General features: G+C 39.2%; 2 protein-coding genes across 2 annotated transcripts in view; both read left to right on the forward strand.

The window, feature by feature from the left end:
• Window positions 1–20,457, forward strand: part of LOC124161476 — a 174,027-nt gene that overhangs the window by 123,634 nt on the left and 29,936 nt on the right. Inside the window, exon 12 of the mRNA XM_046537798.1 lies at window positions 17–337. Coding sequence (XP_046393754.1) covers window positions 17–337 — 321 coding nt within the window. The remainder of the gene's footprint in view (window positions 1–16; window positions 338–20,457) is intronic.
• LOC124160094 (piggyBac transposable element-derived protein 4-like) lies at window positions 1,923–4,593 on the forward strand. The gene is made up of 2 exons (XM_046535814.1): window positions 1,923–3,882; window positions 3,977–4,593. Exons 1-2 carry the CDS (start codon window positions 2,353–2,355, stop codon window positions 4,274–4,276), a joined length of 1,830 nt encoding a protein of 609 aa, XP_046391770.1. The 5' UTR covers window positions 1,923–2,352; the 3' UTR covers window positions 4,277–4,593.

A 20,457-nucleotide genomic window follows, 5' to 3' on the forward strand; every position in this document is an offset into this window, starting at 1 on the left:
CTGGTTTCCATTGCAGAGTCCTGGGACGAGGCGCGCCAACGTGGGGCACCACCATTCGTCGGGAGCGTACGTCCACCACCATCACTATCACCATGCGCCCACTCCCCCTCTCACTGAGCGCTGCGCCAGCCGCCACTCCAATAGCTCTGGAGCCATGGTGCATGGCAGCAGTGCGGTAGTTCCATCGGCTGCCAGTGCACCAGCTGCAGCAGCCGGCGCCAGAGGACCCCCTCCCATTCCATCCTACTACCCGACGTCCATTCCAAACAGCAGTGGGAGTCCTTTGAGCACGAGGCATGCGTGCCACGTCAGCTCCTTCCACCACAACCCAGTGCAGGTGAGCCTCTTAATGAAATAAATGTCACAGGATAGTTTATGTGGTTAATTGTTTATATTGTGGATGTTTACATTTCTATAATTACGTGGAGATAAGTGCGATGGTGGTTGGCGTAACATGGTGAAACTCCTTCATGATGCACAAAGGTTAAGAAAAGACTTAGCTGTTTCACAAAATAAAATATATTTGCGACCGGTTTCGATACAGCGTATCATCATCTGGCAATTACAAGTATCAGTACATAGAATTTATACCCTTGTGCCCACCCCTCTAACACCTTCAAGGGTATAAATTCTATGTACTGATACTTGTAATTGCCAGATGATGATACGCTGTATCGAAATCGGTCGCAAATATATTTTATTTTGTGAAACAGCTAAGTCTTTTCTTAACCTTTGTGCATCGTGGAGATAAGTATTGTTGTTTTGTTGATCTTTCCAAGAAATTCAATAGTATTAAATGCTGATTAGGGTGGTCCTTAATTTTAAAGTTTTCGAATTTCTTTTGGGACACCGCCCCAGATTTGTTCTATTTGGTGAGAAAATAAATGATGAAAATAATTTTTGTAGTTGGATATTGGGAAAGCGTGTCGTGTCCCACTTAAAGTTTTGATATTTTGGTATTTTTGGGTGTTTTTCGAACATAACTGAAGATGATGTCACACTCAGATTACCGTATAAGGGCATGCAAGAAACGCACCTTTTTTCCCAGAATTTGCAGGCGAAAATGGGGGTGTGCCTCTTAAAGAAACTTCTTATCTTCCCCTCCTCCCTTTCCCCGGTCGCAAGCCCAAGAGGAACTGAGTGGCCTTGGTTTTCTGCAAGAGTCAGTCATCTAGGTCCAAACAAAACCAAGGTCATAAACAAGCGGCAGGCAGGGGAGTTTCTCCCTTAATGACGTATTTTTACAATGCTTCTGTTTTGTTTCTTACTCGTAAGGATGGCGCTGTCACGTCAGTACCTCAGATGTGAACATGGAAAAGATCGCGCAGGGTATTTCGCCCTGGAGGGCACGCTAAATTTACTGCGGGGTCATTCCATGTCAAATCAACCAATATTTTGACCAAATGACACCCACCGACTCGGATTTTCATGAAACTTACCATGGTCATACATTTTGGTATGATTAGAAATTGTGTTCAATTTTATCCTCCAATTGTCATTTGTTAATGCAATATGAGCAATTGAAATTTGGGCGTGACCCCTAAAGTGCCGCAACGTGCAACACATGGTGATTTTTATTTTCATCCATAACTCCATTCCTGTGAGATGAAAAGCCATGATTTTTTTTCCTAATGCTAAGTGGTCCACAATGATCCCACTATTATCATTAAATATTCACTGCATGAAGTAATTCAGCTGCAAAAAAATAAAGTTTACAAAAAAATCTCCCTTGCACTATTTTTCATTATCAGCATCCACAGGGAAAGGCCATGCGAATACAGACTCATGGTTTAGTTTAAAGTAATCACTAATGTATGAGCAAAGATCCTGATGAAAAAAAATCGTGAGTCCGGCGTTCCTTTTAGTAAAAAAAAATACTCGTTCATGTTCACGGGAAAAAAATGGCTCTTTTCCAAGGCACCTAGAAATTACACAATTTAGAGGACATATAAGCTAGTACTCATGATTAACCCTTTCGCGGCCGCAGGCGACATATGTTGCCATGCGCGCCTTGTGCTTATAGACCGCAGGCGATCTGTGTTGCCCAGCGACAAGCGTCTTTTTGATTGTTAGTTACTCGGTCATCCGTGGAGCTAGTAACCTGCGGCAAACACTACTTCGTTGAGAAAAATATGATCTACATGTTAGTGGCTTAACACGTGGCTGTCGCGACTTTCCCGGGCACTGGGAGAGGTGGGGAAAGAGTGAGGAGCATACTTAGAAGTCAGTTGCCCACCGAGCTTTTTGGAAGGAGGAACGTACGCGCTTGCCTATACTGTGCCTCTTTGTGCTTCTAGTGACTTTATTACCTAAGTGTGTTGATTTGCGTGGTTATTCTTGTTATTTTCGACGATGGCGCTCTCTCCGAGGGAGATTGAAAGACTTGTAAACGATGGTAGTTTCGTTCTGGAAGGGGATTCCGAAAGTGAATTGGAATTAGATGATGACGAATCTTCGGATAGGGATTTTGAACAGAACGAAGATGATGAAGTGGATGAAAGTGATCAAGAGGATGAAGACAACCCACAACCAATTGCAGCCGGTACGTGGAGGGGCATCCTCAATACAAATGAGGAACCGGACAAAATTCCCTTTCAACCTCAACGTGTTGGGTTTACTGCGCGTGTTGGAGCATGTAAAGAGGCGAAGGACTTTTTTGAACTTTTTTTTGATAACAGTTTATTAGTTACAATAGTGGAAGAAACAAATCGCTATGCCAACGAAATAATTCAAAAGGCAGCTCCAATCGGTAGGCATTCGCAGTGGTACGGGTGGATTGACGTAACAATCCAAGAGCTGAAAGTATTTTTTGCGGTCATTATGAACATGTCCCTGAACGAAAAACCTACCATCGATCACTACCTCAACCAGGAGGGTCTGTACAAACAGGACTTTTTCACGGCCATGTTTACCCGACGCAGGTTTTATCAGATTTATCGCTCTTTTCACTTGGCACCACCCCTTCCTCCCCGTGACCGTTCTTTGAAAACGAGAGGACATAAGGTCCAGAATATAGTGGATCATGTTGACCGGAAATTTCGGGAAATGTTCTCACCCAAAGAGGACATTTCCATAGACGAATCTACTATCGGCTTCAAGGGAAGGATTATATTCAAGATGTATAACCCTCAGAAGCCAACAAAGTGGGGGATCCGCGTCCATACTGTCGCAGATTCTGCAACGGGATACATCGTGGGGTTCGTGCCGTACTTTGGCAAACCGACAACTGATAGCCTGGTTCGACCAGAATTGCCTTTTACCTCCCGGATTGTTCTACATTTGATGCAAAAACTTCAGTCTGATTGCGGGGCGAAGGGGCGCCACGTCTTCACTGATCGCTTTTACACAAGTCCGAACCTCGCTAGCGAATTGCTGCTAATATCAACGCACACTACGGGAACTGTGATGGCTAACCGACAAAATCTTCCTCCTGAGGTAAGCTTACTTTTGCAAATTATTGTCAATTTTTATTGGACATATATAATGAAAAGAATCCTTTTCTATCAGGTGAAAGGAAAGCAAACCAAGAAACTCAAGAAGGGTGAAATCCTGGCTTTCAAGAAAAACAACACCGTTGTCATTGCCTGGAAAGACAAACGGGTGGTTCTACTTCTCAGCACGTATCACGGCGCCGCTACAGCGCAATCGATGCGCTATAAAGCAGATGGCTCGACCGAAGAAGTCACTAAGCCGGTTGCTGTGCTAAACTACACGGCAAAAATGGGGGGAGTCGATCGCGCTGATCATTACTGCGCTTCATATAATTTTTCGCGCAAGTCAAAGAAATGGTGGCATAAGGTATTCTTCTGGATCCTGGAAGTCAGTATTGTAAACGCATACCTACTCTTCAATCTCGTCCAGGAGAAAAAAATGGCGACCCCGGTAAACGATATTTTTTCAAATTATTGAAATAGTTATTTCATGTGTAAGCTATAAAGCAAATTTTACTAATAAATAAATATTTATTTCTGTGCAGATATCGCACCTCAAATTTCGAGAACAGCTGATGAAGCAGCTGATCGGTGATTGGCGGACTCCGGTCACTAAGAAACGCCCCAGGTCCTCAGAAGGGGACATTAACAGAATGGATGGGCTTTTCCATAAACTAGGAAAAGGAAAACCCCGGGATTGCGCTGTTTGCAGCGATAGAAATAAGCCAGGAGGCAGGAAGCAGTCAGGCATCTTCTGCGCGACGTGCCCGTCAAATCCAGTGCTCTGTCCTGGAGATTGTTATAATGTATATCACACACTATCAAAATACCGTAAAAATATATAAAATCAAGGTTTCGAAAAAAATTTGTTCCGTGTAGTATTTTATTTAATATAAAAGGCCATTTGTACGTTTTTAGTCCCTTAGATCAATGGACACACATGCAAAAGTAGGTGTGCCAAATTGTTTCCAAATGTGCCATTGTCATTAAAAGTCTCATTATGCCTTGTTTTGGTTTTATTGCTCTAAAATAAACCTCTTGCTACAGAACAAAATCGAGCATACCATTTGAAAGGTAATACATAGCCAAATAAAACTGTAGATACGATAGTTTATTTCCGTAAACTTTGTAGAGACAAAAATGCGCATGAATCACAAAAAAACTAAAAAGCTAAAAAATATTTTTCTTTGACCCGAAAAAAAAATATTTTAACTAATAACATACAACGATTATTATATCAGGGCAAAAGCCCTGAGTCAAAGGATTATTGTGATACATAAATCATTATTCTAAGTTTTAATTTAGCTGAGCTAGCTACGAAAAAGTGAGCGCAAGTACCTCACCACTGAGCTAACCCACATCAGCTATGCGCCACTACTGCAGAGAAAAGCGCGTCAGGCGCGGATGCGAAAGGGTTAAACAATATCAGATCATGCATTATCTCATTATAGTGTATGCTACTGGTTCTTAGAGTAGGAAACACAAAGGCAATCATGTGAATGTACTCCCCCACTTACTGCTAATTTCGTGCTATCAGAACTATTCGAGCAGAGGGAGTTAAAAAAAAAAAACTGCATGATCCATTGTACACTACTACATTCTACATATCTTTTAATCTGAGTCCAAAGACCAAATACATTTCATATCCAGATGTATTGACATCACAGGAATGTACATTATCAAATGTCAAAGTGAACCGTCATCAAATCATTTGAATTGAGAAATTTCTCAGGTACTTCATCCTAATGCTTATTTTCAATGTTTCATTTAGTCATTCTATATCATTGGAAATTTAGGCAAAAACAGTAAAATTAAATTAACGACCTTACAATTGATTTGAAAGTGAGCCTTCTTTTTTAACTGGCTGACCACATGCTAAGATGTCTCATTGTTTTTCACGAAGTTTAAATATTTTTTTTAAATATTGTTCACTTCCTCCCTCAAGAAGTAGTATGACCTCCTAGAGCTTGTGGTTGCATGAGAATTAAGCACACACAATAAGTGTCCTTGTGGCACTTAGCAAGCATAATATCTCTCTGGCCAAGGGAATGAAGGTGAGGGCCCTTTAGGTGTCATGAATTTAACTGAAATATCACCATCTTCATGGTTGAGAGCTTTCATTGCTGCAATGTACCACTTCCTGCTATAAATACACACTGCATATGAACCAACAGCCAAATTATCTGGGAAATCCACTGTTTCAGAACAAAAATCAAATATAATGCTGTACTCATCATCCAGGCCAGTGAACTTCGCAGCGACTTTTTTATCTGATAAAAGCACAAAATGATGGAAATTTCTTGTTCCTGGAATTGTTTTTGCCTTGGTGGATCTTTCAAGAAGTTTTCTACGTGACCAAGCCACATCACTAAACTTAATGTAATGGATTTTGATGTTTTTCATATTATCTCTACAGAATTCATGCATCCCGGTGCTGTTTGTTATTTGCTGTGCCATTCGTTTAATGGTACCACCTATACCATCACAAGAGGACTCTCCATGGCTTCTGGAAAAATAGACCGGGTTGCATTCATTCCATAGTCATTACAATAATGGCACAAATTTATAAAAGACTTGCAGTTTTTATATTGCCCAGCACATCCATCTGTGAAGTACTGAACCTCTTGGATCATAGGCGAATTTCTCTTTAAAAATTTTACTAGGTGACGTTGCACTTCCATAACCAAGGCCACATTATAGTTAAGGTCATCAAATATGAAACAATGAGATGAGGTAGTGAGTGCACCATCTTTCTTCTGGTAAATCAAGCAAGGGTGTATGATGCATGAGAGATTGGTCCATTGATATTTTTGAACTTCATCCTGAATTAAAAATGAAAATTTTTCTCTAAAATCCATTACGATAGCTGCCTTTTCATGACTGAGGGTTTCTTTTCTTATTTTAAAAAACTAGGATTGTTCTTAGGTGACGTAATAATGTGGTATCAGTTTATTCATTTTGAGGCATAGAATGTCCAAGAGTTCATCAATGGATGATGTAAACAACTGAAGTTCTGTTCTATCAGTGGAAACCCACTGCCTGTATTTCACTTTATCAGAAGGGTCATATTCACAAAATTTATAAATGATGATACCCTTTAGCCTGGAAGGATCTGGATAGTAAAAACATTTTCTTAGCATACAATCTGTATTGTTTTTGTCACAGATGATGATAGCGATCAACTTCTTATGTTTCCTTCAATTGCAAGGCACTAATTAGCAGTTTCACATTTTGATGTATGACACAAACACAAAGTGAATGAGTCCTAGAAGCACCATCCATCACATACCATTTTGGCTGAAGTGAACAAAATTTGGAGAACCCAATTTTTTCTTGTGGATATTGCTCTTTGAAGAGCAAATAAAGTTTCTTGAGGTTATATAAAATCAACCTCTTCTCCATATACCTACTCATTCTTACTCACATTGACTTTATCTTTGACTCCAGGAATCTGTCTAGGATTCTTGTCAAGCTGGTAAAAATTTTTCTCCAGCTCTTCTGTGGAGTTTAGACGTGGTTTCCCAGTACATGGCGATGGCATAGCAGGAATTCCCTTCTCATCAAGTAACTTTTTTGACTGTCTCACAGTGTGGTCTGATATACAAAATTCACTAATAATCCTTTTCCTAGACTAAGATAAAGGGGCCAGGGTCAGCATTTGAATTTTACCCTGCCAACTAACTGTTGGCAATTACACCCATGTCTCGTATAGCGCAAGGGATGCGTTCCTTGGGGTCTTTGCGCTATACGAATTTGCGTTATACGAGAGCGTTTTAACATTGGGAAGATAGGGATATCAATCAATCAATTAGTTCTTAAAAAAAACTTAAATTGTGTCAGATATGCGTCGCGTTAGATCTTTCTTTTTTTGAACCTCGTGTGTGTCATACAATTATTGAAAGATATCGAGATATCTTTGGGCTCAGTAGGTGACTCACCTAGCATTTGGCCCTCAGAAACTGGGAGATTGATCAAGGTCAGTTGGTGAGAGGGGAAGGGACGGAACAAGTTTCGATTGTTCCTGTGTAACGTAATATTTTCCTTTGAGGCAAGTAATTTATGGCCCGTGGGGTCTCAGAAAGGAAAAAAAAATGTCATAGGCATGGGCTGATGGAGGACCGGGGTTGATTTTGTGAAATCTACGCCATGGTTATTTTCTAACGGAGCTGGGATTTCCCCGATTGTTGTCCAATCTCTTGGGAAGATTCACGCTATGTGCCTGTTGTGTTTAGATTTAAAATGTTTCACCGCTGAAATTCTATTGCAATATTCCTACGAGAGCTTTAAAAAACATTGCACTTGAGTAGGACAAGCATTATAGCACAACGGCATATGCGAAGAGAGGATCGAAACTCTTTCTATTCCCTCTTATGGGATGTTGCATTCACGAAAGCAATGATTGAAAATTTCAGATGCAGATTCAATTTCTTCGACGAATTTGGATCCGAAGTACATTAAGGTGAAGGGCATTATTCGTGGATATTTGGATCTAAGTTATCCGATCCGACCGTCCCTAGTACGCATCATAAGGTTAAGACTACAAGAGAATCTACCTACTCATCTCCGAGCACCATACATATCGTGTAAATTTAGCTGAAAAATGCCGTGTGAATTATTAACATTGAAAGTGGAAATTGTGATGACTGTCGAAAGTCCAGGCATAAGTCTGCAACACCGCGCGATAGGATAAAAAGTTATTTTTCTTTAGCTCCGATGCGCAAAATAGGGGTGCGCATGCTCTTACACATGCTTGTACGGTATTCTGTCACTTTTTTGTCCTCTACAGTGACTCATTGGACATTTTCAGAGTATCACCTCAAATTTTTTCATTTTTGCCGTTTGGTTCTCGATATATCGCACTAAGAGTGAGCGTGCACCTCCCCAGTCTGACAATTTTGGTGGCACGCGGGTTGCATTCTCTCAGTATTTGTTGATCACTTTCTCAGCATCACTCAACAGCCGCATCTATCAATCTCGGATTTTGTTGCATCGCTGAAGGGAAATTTGAAAGACTGTGATTTCTACACTACTTGTCCTGATACCACGTGCAAAAATAAGTTTTCAATAGCTGATATATACCTCGGTGCTCAGTTTATCAGAGGCCTGAAGGACAGCTGGGTACGAGAAGCGATGCTGCGAGAGACAAACCTCAAGGATTTTGACGGAATTCTGACGAAAGCGACAGCACTAGAAGCATCTTGATTCGAATCGGGACAGTTGAGTAAATTGCCAGAGAAGACACCGGATCAAGCCGCAGATATGTACAAATAAGATTTATCGTTGTCAAGAAGGAAAACGTCGCCGTCACCTGAGTTCCAAGTCTCAAGATGATCACCGTGAGTCCAGGTCTGATCCACGTCATTTTTCCCATTCCCACAATTCTAGGGGGCATGTGGACTATTGGTCATTAGGTCTCGATGGTATTTGCCTCAAGTGTGGTCGCTCAAACCATAAATCTCATAATTGCAGAACAATTTGCGAATCTCTAAAGTGCATTTCTGTGGGAAAATCGGTCACATTTCTAAAGCCTGCATCTCCACCCTGCTCCGTAAATCGAAGACCAACACTCCACGTCTCAACGCTCTCAAGAACAGGAAGAAGATTGCTACTCAAATAACAAATATGGTATCACTCGCATCGAAGGCACCAAGGATTTGTACGAAGTTGTACGAGGCACCAATAAATACATCGTAACCGTCACTCTCAACAACAAGCCGCAGTCTTAGGAAGTGGATTCAGGTGCACGTTACTCTTTGCTCTCAGAAACCGCTTTCAACAAACTTGGACTCAATGTACCTCTTCAACTGACATCAGTCTCTTTCCGCTCTTACTGAGACCACATCATTAAGCCCAAAGGCAAAGTCACTGTCTCAGTTGCCTACAAAAGGGATTCAATGGATGCTGATGTATTTATAGTGCCAGCAGGGCATGACACTTTGCTCAGACACATGTATATTCGTGGACTTGGCTTTAGCGTAATCAAAATAGATAGCCATGAAAAATCATTTCTTAGCACAGTCAACGTGAAAGTAGTCACATCACTTGAAGACATCGACAAGAAATATGAGCACATTTTGGAAAAAAGAATCGGATGTGTTCCGAACATCAAAGTACATCATCAACTTAGAGAAGGTATAAAACCCATTTTTACCCGTGAACAAGATGTTCTTTTTTCATTGAGAGAGAGCGAGAGAGAGTTGAAAAAGAGAGGGATCCACATAGGAAACATAAGGAGTCATCTCTCTCTCATTTGAGTATCAAGTGACTAGGGATCGCCACTCGTCTTAATACCTAAGCACTACGGAGAAGTGAGGCTATGTGTAGATTATAAATGTGGGGTGAATTCTAGACTCGTTGCCTCATATTATCCCATCCGCAGAATAGACTACGTTCTCCACAGTCTCAGACGTTCCAAGTGCTTTTGCAAATTGGACTCATACGAGGCTTACCTGCATTTAAGTGTCAATTAAGAAGGGAGCAAGATTCAAACAATTTTAATTCATAAAGGCACATTCGGAATGAACTGCCTCAGCTTCAGGATTAACCCATTTATGCTGAAGGTTTGAAAAATGCGAATTTTACCCTGGTTTTTACATATTATAGATAAAAATACGTATGAAAACAATATCTGATAGAAAAATCAATGTATCTCTTGCCAATTATTAATTACGAGGTGTTCCAAAAATGGAACACTAGGCAAATCCACTACTATGACGTACTTAATGATAACATGCAAATCATTTGATTCAGTCATTTATTAACTCACGATTAAGAGTGATTCTCAGGTGAACACCTAACATGAAAGGATGCATTGCATTTTTTACATTGTTAAGTGATATTTTTGTGACAGTGGACACAACAAGTTTGCTTTTCTTGCTTTACAATCGTATGATTCATGCCTTCTTGACGTGAGTCAAGGTTATATGGATGGTCTTCATGAATGGTCTCCTTTTCCTACCAGGCTCTGCAGTATTAACATATGTCTACATAGTGAATATGTAGCAACACGGCGATGAAATTAAAGTAGATAAATTGGCTTCCCATCGCTTATTTTATGCAATTGCCAAGCATTTTGTAAAGCCAGCTCAAAGCAGAATAACAGAGGGCACTAGTACCATTTCTTTCCACAGATACTTGTCAATATTTTCATCAGCTCTGTCCACTCCTCCCATACACTGATTATAGACCTTGATTAAATTTGACTGAGTAACTTTTATCTTTTTTTCTGATTTTGAGAATAACGACTGACCCGTTGCAAAGGATTGATACCGTCACCAGAAGATGCATTAGTCACATAACTGTTATCATTCCATCTGCAAACAATATTGCCTTTACTATCGATTCGGTAATCAAATGTGCCCTCATCTTTTTTTTCCTTTAGGGTAGCATTCGGTATTAAAGGAGGTTTGTCAATGTGATCTTTTCTTGCTGTACTTGTTTCTTGATGGCCCATTGAATGAAGTTTAGCAAGGAGTGAAATTTTTGTGAAAAAGTTGTCAAACAAAAAATGGTATTTACCAGGATGCTGCGTTGTGAGTGCCTCAGTAAATTTCAAAACAATTGAAGCACCTACACCATATTCTTGGTATTGAGTGTCCGGGTTTTTTCCTTGATAAGGCTGAAACCAGCAAATATTCAGTTGCTCTATGAGAGGTCACAGCTTGGAAAACTTGTCCATATGGTTCAAGTTAGAATTGTCAGCAACATGCAAATTTAAAAATATGGTTTGAAATCGGTAACGTCTCATTGCATCAGTAGCTAGAGAATTATGCGAATCTGGTCTTTGCTTCAAAAACATACGCCGTCTTGGAGCAGAGACGTAGCCACTCAGGAAAATCATTCCCGAAAATCACTGACAGTCAGTTCAAGGTTTACGCCCTTACTTGCAGCATATAAATTGGAATATTTGATAATCATATCAATCACTTCAGTTCCCTAAAGGAGTCCTAAATATTCTGTAGGGGTTTTCATTTTTGTGATTTGTTCTTCTGAAACTCTACCTCCTACTGACTGGGCAGTCATATCGCTTTTCTTCCATTTGCGCACAACTAAAAGGCTAAAATTCCCATTGCTAAGACGGCTATACATGGTGAATGAACATGCTAATGATCGTATTGAGTGATCAAGAGATCTATGATATAGGATGATGCGAGTAAAATAGAACATGTTCTAGTATTCACTGAATGATCATGCGCATGGCGGTTCATTCGCGAATTTTTCCGCTATACACGGCGAATGATTTCATTCCCGTGTGTAACGGAGAAGTCATCATCATTCAGCATGATCATTCACTGTGTATAGTCATCATCATCATCAGCCTTCAGACACGGAGAGGGAAAGGAATATAAGCATTACTCTAATGGCCGATACGGCAGAAGGGGGGGGGGGGGGGGGGGGGGGCAGGACAAGTGCGTATCCCAAACACTTACGATAAACTTTCTGCTAAAAAGAAAAGGAGATGCATATTGGGTGCAAGCAGCCGCGCTTCGCTCACTGATTAATGCTCACGATGCCAATATGACCCAGGGGGCTTGGTCCCGAATGGAAGAGTGCACAGGGTGACTCATATGTTTTCATCTCTCTGTTCATAATTGATCAGATATCGATGTATTTTTTCTTTCACTGAAATGGAATTTGATTATAGCCAAGACATATCATAGTTTCCCTCTGTCGCATAAAATCTAATTGCTGACTTTTTTTTAAATTAAAGTGAATATTTCAGTGCGCCTGAATGCACACATGATAGTAGTGGATTTGCCTAGTGTTCCAAAAATGGAACACTGTTAAATAAAAGCTTATAACTAAAACAAAATACATTGTTTCAAAATTTTCTTCCTATAACACTATAGGTTATCTATTACTGAACATGCAGGGAACAATTTACAAAATTTGGACATAATGGCAAATAGTTATTAATATAACATTTGAGATGGTCTCAGAGAAACTGCCTTGAAAAAAAAAGACCAATATTTATCAACACAATGACCGCGATGGGTTGGCAAAACTGACTAATTCTTTGCGCCCCGTAATAAAATGTATCTTTATAAAGAGGGTCAGAAAGAAAAACCGTGGCATATTGCTGTATAATGAGTCGTAGTAATTAAATTAGAAAGTCGCGTCAGGTGTTCCAAAAATGGAACACTAGGCATAAATGGGTTAAGACCGCTCTAGTGGAGTTCAATCGCATCCTAGGTCAATTGTTGAATGGCTTATCAATGGTTGAGGCACACTTCGACGACATTCTCTGTCATGGCTCAGATATTGAAGAATGTACCAGAAATCTAATTGCATGTTTGGAACGCCTCAAAGAAAATGATCTTCACCTCAACGGTGCCAAATGTTCATTCTTCAAGGAAAGCATCAGTTATCTTGATCAATGTAGTGCTGCACAATCAGATTCAAAAGTGCCCAGCTAAAATTCAAGCAGTTTCTCAAAAGCCACGACCAAAGGATGTGGGTGATTTGAGGAGCTTAGTCACATATTATTTCAGATTTCTCTTCAAAGTCCTATCCGCTACGCTGCTTGCTAAGAATGGGTGAACGCTTTGTTTAGTCTATTGCTGAAGAAGCTGCCTTTGTAAATCTCAAATCAGAGTTGTGCTCGGATAGGCTACTCATTCCGTTTGATCCATTAAAGCAAGTCATACTCACAACTGATGCCTTGCCAACTGGATAGCTACATTGCTCAGCCACGAAATTGATGGTCATGAGCACCCAATCGCTCATGCCTCACGAGCTCTGACGCAGGCGGAGTCTAATTATAGTCAGCTAGATAGAGAGGCATTGCCCATCGTATATGCAACAACTCACTTCTTCAACTACGTTTTTGGAAAGCATTTCATTCTCATCACAGATAATCAGCCACTTTCGAGGATTTTTCACCCACATCGTCCACTACCACAGATGAACTCTTTGCGTTTTTACTGAGGTATGCATCTTTTCTCAGTGGTCTTCATTACACAGTTGGATTCAAGAAGGGGAGAGAGAATGAGAATGTAGACTGTTTATATCCCACCCCAGCCTCTTCATCTAGTCATTCTCTAGAGATCTCAGTCGATCAAGAAATCAACGCTCTGCATGCTGAAACCCTGCTCCAAAACTCCAGCTCATCAATCACTGCAGATATTGTTGCTGAGGAAACCTCAAAGGATCCAGAGTTGCAAGCGCTTCTACAGGAGCTCAAGACAAGCCGCAAGGTTAGCCCATGCACTATCTCTGGCTACATGCTCTTCCGCTCTGATCGTGCAGTAATTCCATAGTCTCTTCAATTCTCACAAATTCTTAAAGAGCTTCATATGTCACATTTGGGAGTCACGCAGATGAAGCAGCTTGCCAGTAGATATGTGTATTGGGAAGGCTTCGACAAAGACATAGAGCGTCTTGTGAAGGGTTGTGAGCCCTGTGCAGAGGTCCACCACAGTCCTCAGAAAGTGCAGATTCATCCCTGGGATCAGACTGATGAGAATCAGGAGAGGGTGCATATCAACTTTGCAGGGCCATTTGTGAGCCATTTTTTCCAGGTGTGGGTCCATTTTTTCCAGGCAAGGTCGAGGTGGGCAGAAGTCCGCATGATTTGTGACGCTTCATCCTCTGCTGCCACAATTGTTACACTGGAAGGAATCTTTTCGGTACATGGCTACCCTTCCGTAATGGTTACGGACAATGCTAGCATCTTCAGGAGTGAAGAGTTCTTAAAATATTGCCATGACCGTGGGATATTTCACAAGTTCAGTGCACCTAATCACCCAGAACCACAAATGGAATGCAGATGCTGAAGAGGAGACTCAAGGCTGCCACTGATGATCCCACTCCACCCACCACCAAGTACGGGGCATTATGTTCCGCTATAGGGCATCACCTCTGGCCTCTGGGGGTCTATTCTGGTTCTTTCTGGCTATAGCAACCGTGATTTGTCGAAAAAATTGGAGAACTGTGACTGAATTCGTATTCTCGTTTTCATTCGTTAGCTATTTTGCCAGATACGCTTCGCTTCGTTCCTCTGGCGACGAAAAAGTTATTCTCGTTCTGTCTGGCGAGCAATTATCGAATGTAAACATTTGCCAAGAGCGAATTTTGCTAGCGACGACAGTGAAGTCGCTCTAGCGACTTGGCGAAAGAATTGGTGAGAGAACGACTCGTGTTTTAATTACAGCCATACACCATTATTATGTAATATTTTTGATCCCAATTAGTTTAATTGTTATTCAAATGCTCAGCATACAACCTGTGTGTTGTTTAACCCGTCTTGTCGTTCTACGTAATTCAATAGATGGGATCTTAAGTGGGTTATACCGTATCGGTGGCTACGGTTATACGCTACTAGATCCTTACAAGCCTCTCAACTTTGATAATAATCACCATCCAATAAATGATTGTCTATTTGGTGGACTGCAGTCGGAGATCGTGTGCTCAACCCCTGAAAATGTTGAAGTTTTGCAATATTTGTGCCGAAGGAGGCGTTTGTTATGATTTGTGCCAGCCGAGAGGAAAGATAGGAGGTGAAACAGGAGTGTAGGTTTAGAAATCCATTATTAGTTGGTTTTGCTGACTTCATCAACGAATTCAAAATGTGACTGTGTTTACGAAGACATCTTGAATTAGAAGAACAGCCAAGTTTCGAATTGGCAATCGAAAGTGAGAAAAAGATCGTACCTACTATTTGCATTCTGATTTACTAGCATGAGATGTAACTATAGAATTCATAATTAATTGTGAGGATATATGTTATGAAGTGAAAGGGGGTAAGCTGTAAAAATGTTTTCGTAATGCCTTTTCCCAAGGATATGTTTGTCAAAGTGCTAAAATATAAATTGCAGGTAAATCCAATAACTATATGTGGCATACGGCTTGGTATTTATTGGTGATAAATATATGGGAATGAGTGGGGCTAGTGAAAGATTGCTTGAAAAAGAAAGGAATTAGCACATTTCGTACGTAGTTTATAGTAGATGCTGTTTGAGTTTCCCTTGGAAGTTGAGAAATGCAAATTGATGCAGTCAATACAGCTCGTGTGGGTAAAAAAAGTAAGAATGACTGATTTCCTCATAAGATGGTTGGACATATTAATTATAAATGAACTCGTTTGGCAAATGAGCATTTAGAGTGTTGAAGTTTACTAATTATTGTACCTTTTGTGACTAAAGTAATGACCTCTCATCCTTTTGATGGAAAAAGACTTAGAAAGGCACTTTAAGCAAGAGAAGTCTTCCCTTCTGTGAAAATTTTCTGTTATAATATATTGCCTTCAACGGAAAAAATAGTAACTTCATAACCTTAGTGTTGTTCGTAGCCAAACACAGGTTATGTACTACTGTTAAAACCTCCTAGAAAATTTTCTTCCATCAAAAGTAGCTTCAGAGTCATAGAATCAGTGGTGCCTATCTAGATACCTCAGATTAATATATAAGAATGCCAGTTTGGTTACCAATACTTAGTTATCTTATTTCAGGTTTGAATATTTTAATATAGTGAAAGTAAACAAATTGATACTTTATCCTGAAAAGGTTTGATTTTATTCCACACAGTTGAGCCTTAATTCAAGGAGAGAATTTGGACCCTTACACCTGAAGAATCATAGAACATCAAAGCCAGATTAATCAAAGAAATATTATATTAAGGTTCTCAATCCTTGTCTGCTAATGGAATGTTCGAAACAATCAGGGTCAGTTGTATTTCTTATAATATTGAGCCAGCTGGGCTACTCTGGCAATTGGGGGAAGCTGTTGTCCGTGTACCTATGTATTTGCTAATGAGGCTGAATTTACAGGAAATGACTGCATTCACCACCCATTATTTTCCATGCTCATCAGTGACCACTGAAAATTTTTCATCAATAAGCTCTTTCAAAGTATGTCGTATGATGTTGGGCAAGATATGGTGGAAGTTCTTCATATTAGTAAAATTAGACTTTGCAATATTTCTACTGAGTTTTATCGTAATAAACTCAGTGGAAATATTGGAATATCTAATTTTACTAATAACTCTTTCAAAGTCTTGAATGGAATTCTTGGCGTGGTTTCTTCCTAAAATATTAACCTTTACTACTACTTGTCGACATTTAACTAACTAATATGTTTAATAAGTTTCAAAAGGATAAGTGAAGACATATTCCTATAACAGTCATTTTACATCACGTATCTGGTACACATGTTAGTTTCTTGGGATTTCAATCCCATACATAGCTTTTATTAATTTTTTCATTTTCCATCCATTGGACTATCACTAATGAGTGCAAAAGTTCAAAAATCCATTAGCTATAATATCTTCAACACTTATAACAATGTATGACTAGATATCTCATTCCATTACATACTGTTAAAGTGATCTACTCATTAAGGTTGACATAGTTCTTTGTAACATACATAGTTCTTCCATTAATTCCAGAACCATTGTCTCCCTGCCCTTGCTTGTTACTCAAAATCCTTACCTTAATCACTGTTGTCAGCATTTCAAGCTTGATGCACACTTCATCTTCATCATTTATATCTAATTTATCTCCTGCAATAATTCCCTTGCCTCATTATCAGGTCTAGCACTCCCTACTTTCTTTTCCTATGTCAATCTTATCTATACATTCCTCTTTACCTCTATTCTTATCCTTCTTCTGGGTCAAAAATACCAGTTTCATACTAAACCTTACTCCATATCTCTTAATCAGACTTCTATTTGCACTTTGGTGCTGTGATTTTCCCTGTGATTCTCCTCTTTTTATTTATTCCCTATCTGTCTCGCTCTGATCTGCATTGCTAGAGATATATTTTAACATGCATAGCTGCAATGCATGTAATGAGAATCAGTCTATGATCATTGTCACTAAAGGCAAATTTTCTTAATAGATTTATGAAAGTGGAGTGGATGTGAGGGAAATTGCTTCTATAATCACTTCATAAATAGAACATGGTGCGATAAAATTGTTTGAGGAATTCATATTATCGCATTTATGATAATAATAATAATAATAATCTTTATTGGTCAATAGTATTCATTAGATACACAGACCTCGTCACAGATGAAATTCAATTGCACATACATATAGAATGTACAAGAAAAGATAGTCGCAGTTCATAGGCAGTGTACAATTAATAAAAATAATAAAAATAAATGAAATATAATAGAAAGTATATGAATATATTAGAATACAATATCACATGTGTTAAGAGTAAAATATTCACTGACAGAATACAATGGCTGTGAGGCTAGCCATGAGTGAATCACACTCTTGAATTTGGTCAAGCTAGCCATTCTGGCTGAGATAGGGAGATGGTAAATAGCTTGATACCTAAATTATGTATGGAGAATTGGGTTTTGGTTAATCTGCACTGATTTAGTGATAAGGAATTCTTATTTCTTAGGCTATGGTTATGAGTTGTACTTCTTATAGGGAAAATATCAAGGTTTTCTTTCATATATAGTAAAACTCTGTACACGTACATACTGTAAATAGTTAAAATGTTCAATCTAATAAATAGTGGGCGACAGTGTTCACGAGATGGAGAATTAGTTAGTATTCTAACTGCCTTTTTTTGCAAAAGAAACACTGATTTTATATCAGGGGCACTACCCCATATATTTCTAGGCCGTAATCTATGTGGCTGTTAAAAAAAGCATAATATGATGATAGGTAGATTGCATATAATCAGAAGGGACTATCGGACTTAGCTTTCTTAAAATAAAGAGAGCTTTGGAAAGCTTTTTATTAACCTCAGTGGTGTGATAGCTCCAACTGAGTTTAGAGTCCAGATAAAACCCAAGTAACTTTGTTGGCTTGACTTTGTTGGCAGGCTTCAGGTTACAGATAAGCTTTTGAGTTTTTTCTATGTTAAGTATAAAGCCATTGAATCTAAACCAATCATTGGCCAATACTAGATGATTGTCTGCACTTTGAGCAGCATAGGTAGTAGTTTTGCAGACATCTATTAAGGTCGTATCATCAGCATAAAGAATGGATTTTGAAGGTATACTGCATGGTAGATCATTGATCATTACTAAGAATAAAATGGGTCCCAGGACAGACCCCTGGGGAACACCGTATTGGGTAGGGAGGGAGGAGGACTGCACTCCCTCCATTTCAACAAATTGTTGACGATTAACTAGATATGATCGGAAAAGAGACAACTCAACTCCTGAGATACCATAGTATTTTAATTTTTCAAGTAATATGGAGTGAGAGACACAATCAAAAGCCTTGGTGAGATCACATAGGGTTAAAGCCACTGATGATTGATCTTCAAAAGAGTTGTGGATAATATTGGTGATAAATTGTAGAGCTTTTGTGGTGGTTTTACCTTTACGGAAACCATACTGAGATGAACTGAAGAAACCATTACTTTCTAAATAGTCATATAGCTGAGATTTAATAATTACCTCAAAGACTTTACCAATGATTGGTATGACAGAAATAGGGCGATATGAGTTAGGATCTTCTTTAGGGCCTTTTTTGTATACAGGAGTTACTTTGGAGTATTTAAGATGATGCGGAAAGACACCAGATTGAAGACAAGTATTGATTATTATACTGAGAGGCTCAATGAGAGATTCATTTAAGGTCTTTAAGAGGTTATTTGAGAGGCCATAAATGTCTTTGCTGCTTGAGTTTTTAAGAGATTTTATTACAGTGGAAGCCCCTTATAACGACAGCTGTTGGGAACAGAGAAATCTGTCGCTATAGTGAGTTGTCGTTGTTACCGAATGCAATTACATCGTCACAAAAAAATCACTCATCAGGCGTCACCACAGCTGTTTCTGCCGAGAGGCGAAAATTGCAGCATGATAGCCGTTTTAAATCATTATTTTGAACATTTAATTCACTAATGATCATATTCACTTGCAATCTATGATCAAATCATATGTAATTATGCAGGATGCTATATGCCGAGGCATTAAGAAGTCGATTTTAAAAGTGCCAGCTTCAGACTCACTCGTTACTGAACTGTGCATTATGAGCTGTTATTATCCTTATTACTTGGATGCTCCAAATATACATGACATAACTACCAGTTATGGCGGTGCATCAGACTATTAAATGCTAAAACTTCGGAATCTGTTCAAAAATTCATACCTTCTATCTTTCCGAGTAGTAATGAAAATGATGGGTGGCTGCTGCCCTCTGGACACCTATCAAGGTAAAGACCTTTCTGAAAAGTACGTGTAAATATTAACCTAAGTGGTATAACACTTTGGCCGTATAATCTTGCATTTTTTTATTTCGAGCATTTAAAATAGCTGTCACTTGCCATGCAAGAAGAACGTAATTCGCACCACTGCCATCTTGAATGACGTCAGCTCATGCAATAGTGTTGTTCGCGTTCGTGCGCATTACTGTAGAGGAGGTAAATAATTAGTGATATTGTGGATATTACGCCGTTTTTGTTGTCGTACGTATTTCGTCGATTTGTCGAAGCGCAGCTATAAGTACTGCATTGTGCCTATGTGCAGTAATACTAGTGGAAATGCCTCAAATAAGTATTTTCACACGGTCCCCCAAGACGGTGAACGACGAACTGTTCGGATGTAAAAGTGCCGACGAATTTCAGTTTCTTGATTTATTGGTACTTACTAAGAAAACTCTAATATCATTAACTGAAGTAATTCTCTCTTGAAACTAGGGAAAGACTGGAGTTAACAATGTCAGAGTAACTCGAATATATGATTTCAAAACCAAATTAATAAGTGCCGTAGAACCCTATAGCTCTTTGATAGGTAACAAATGTAATAATAATAAGCGGATAGTTTTATCTCCTATATTTTTGCTGCAGGTAAAGAATGTAAGGAACAGCAACAGAAAAAGGGATATTGTTTATCCGATTATGAAATTTTGAGCAAGTGGGCTACTTCGAAGAAGTTCCATATTTTATTTTCCACACTTCAGGAAATACTAATTGCTAGGTCTATTAAATCGGAGATTTCACCGCTTAAAAATTTCATCAGGTTGTTCTACACAAATAAATAACGGGAAAATTTGTTTACCTTAAAATGCCAAATAAAAAAGATACAATACCACTTAAGAGTAAAGTCTTCCGTACCCAAA

The sequence above is a fragment of the Ischnura elegans genome, chromosome 6 (assembly GCF_921293095.1).
Source record: "Ischnura elegans chromosome 6, ioIscEleg1.1, whole genome shotgun sequence".
Lineage (NCBI taxonomy): Eukaryota > Metazoa > Arthropoda > Insecta > Odonata > Coenagrionidae > Ischnura > Ischnura elegans.

Bases quoted from the DNA above. Each gene is read 5' to 3' on its own strand.
- LOC124160094 (XM_046535814.1), top strand. From the start codon at position 2,353: ATGGCGCTCTCTCCGAGGGAGATTGAAAGACTTGTAAACGATGGTAGT. The intron at 3,883-3,976 runs GTAAACGATATT...ATTTCTGTGCAG, and splicing joins AGAAAAAAATGGCGACCCCG to ATATCGCACCTCAAATTTCG.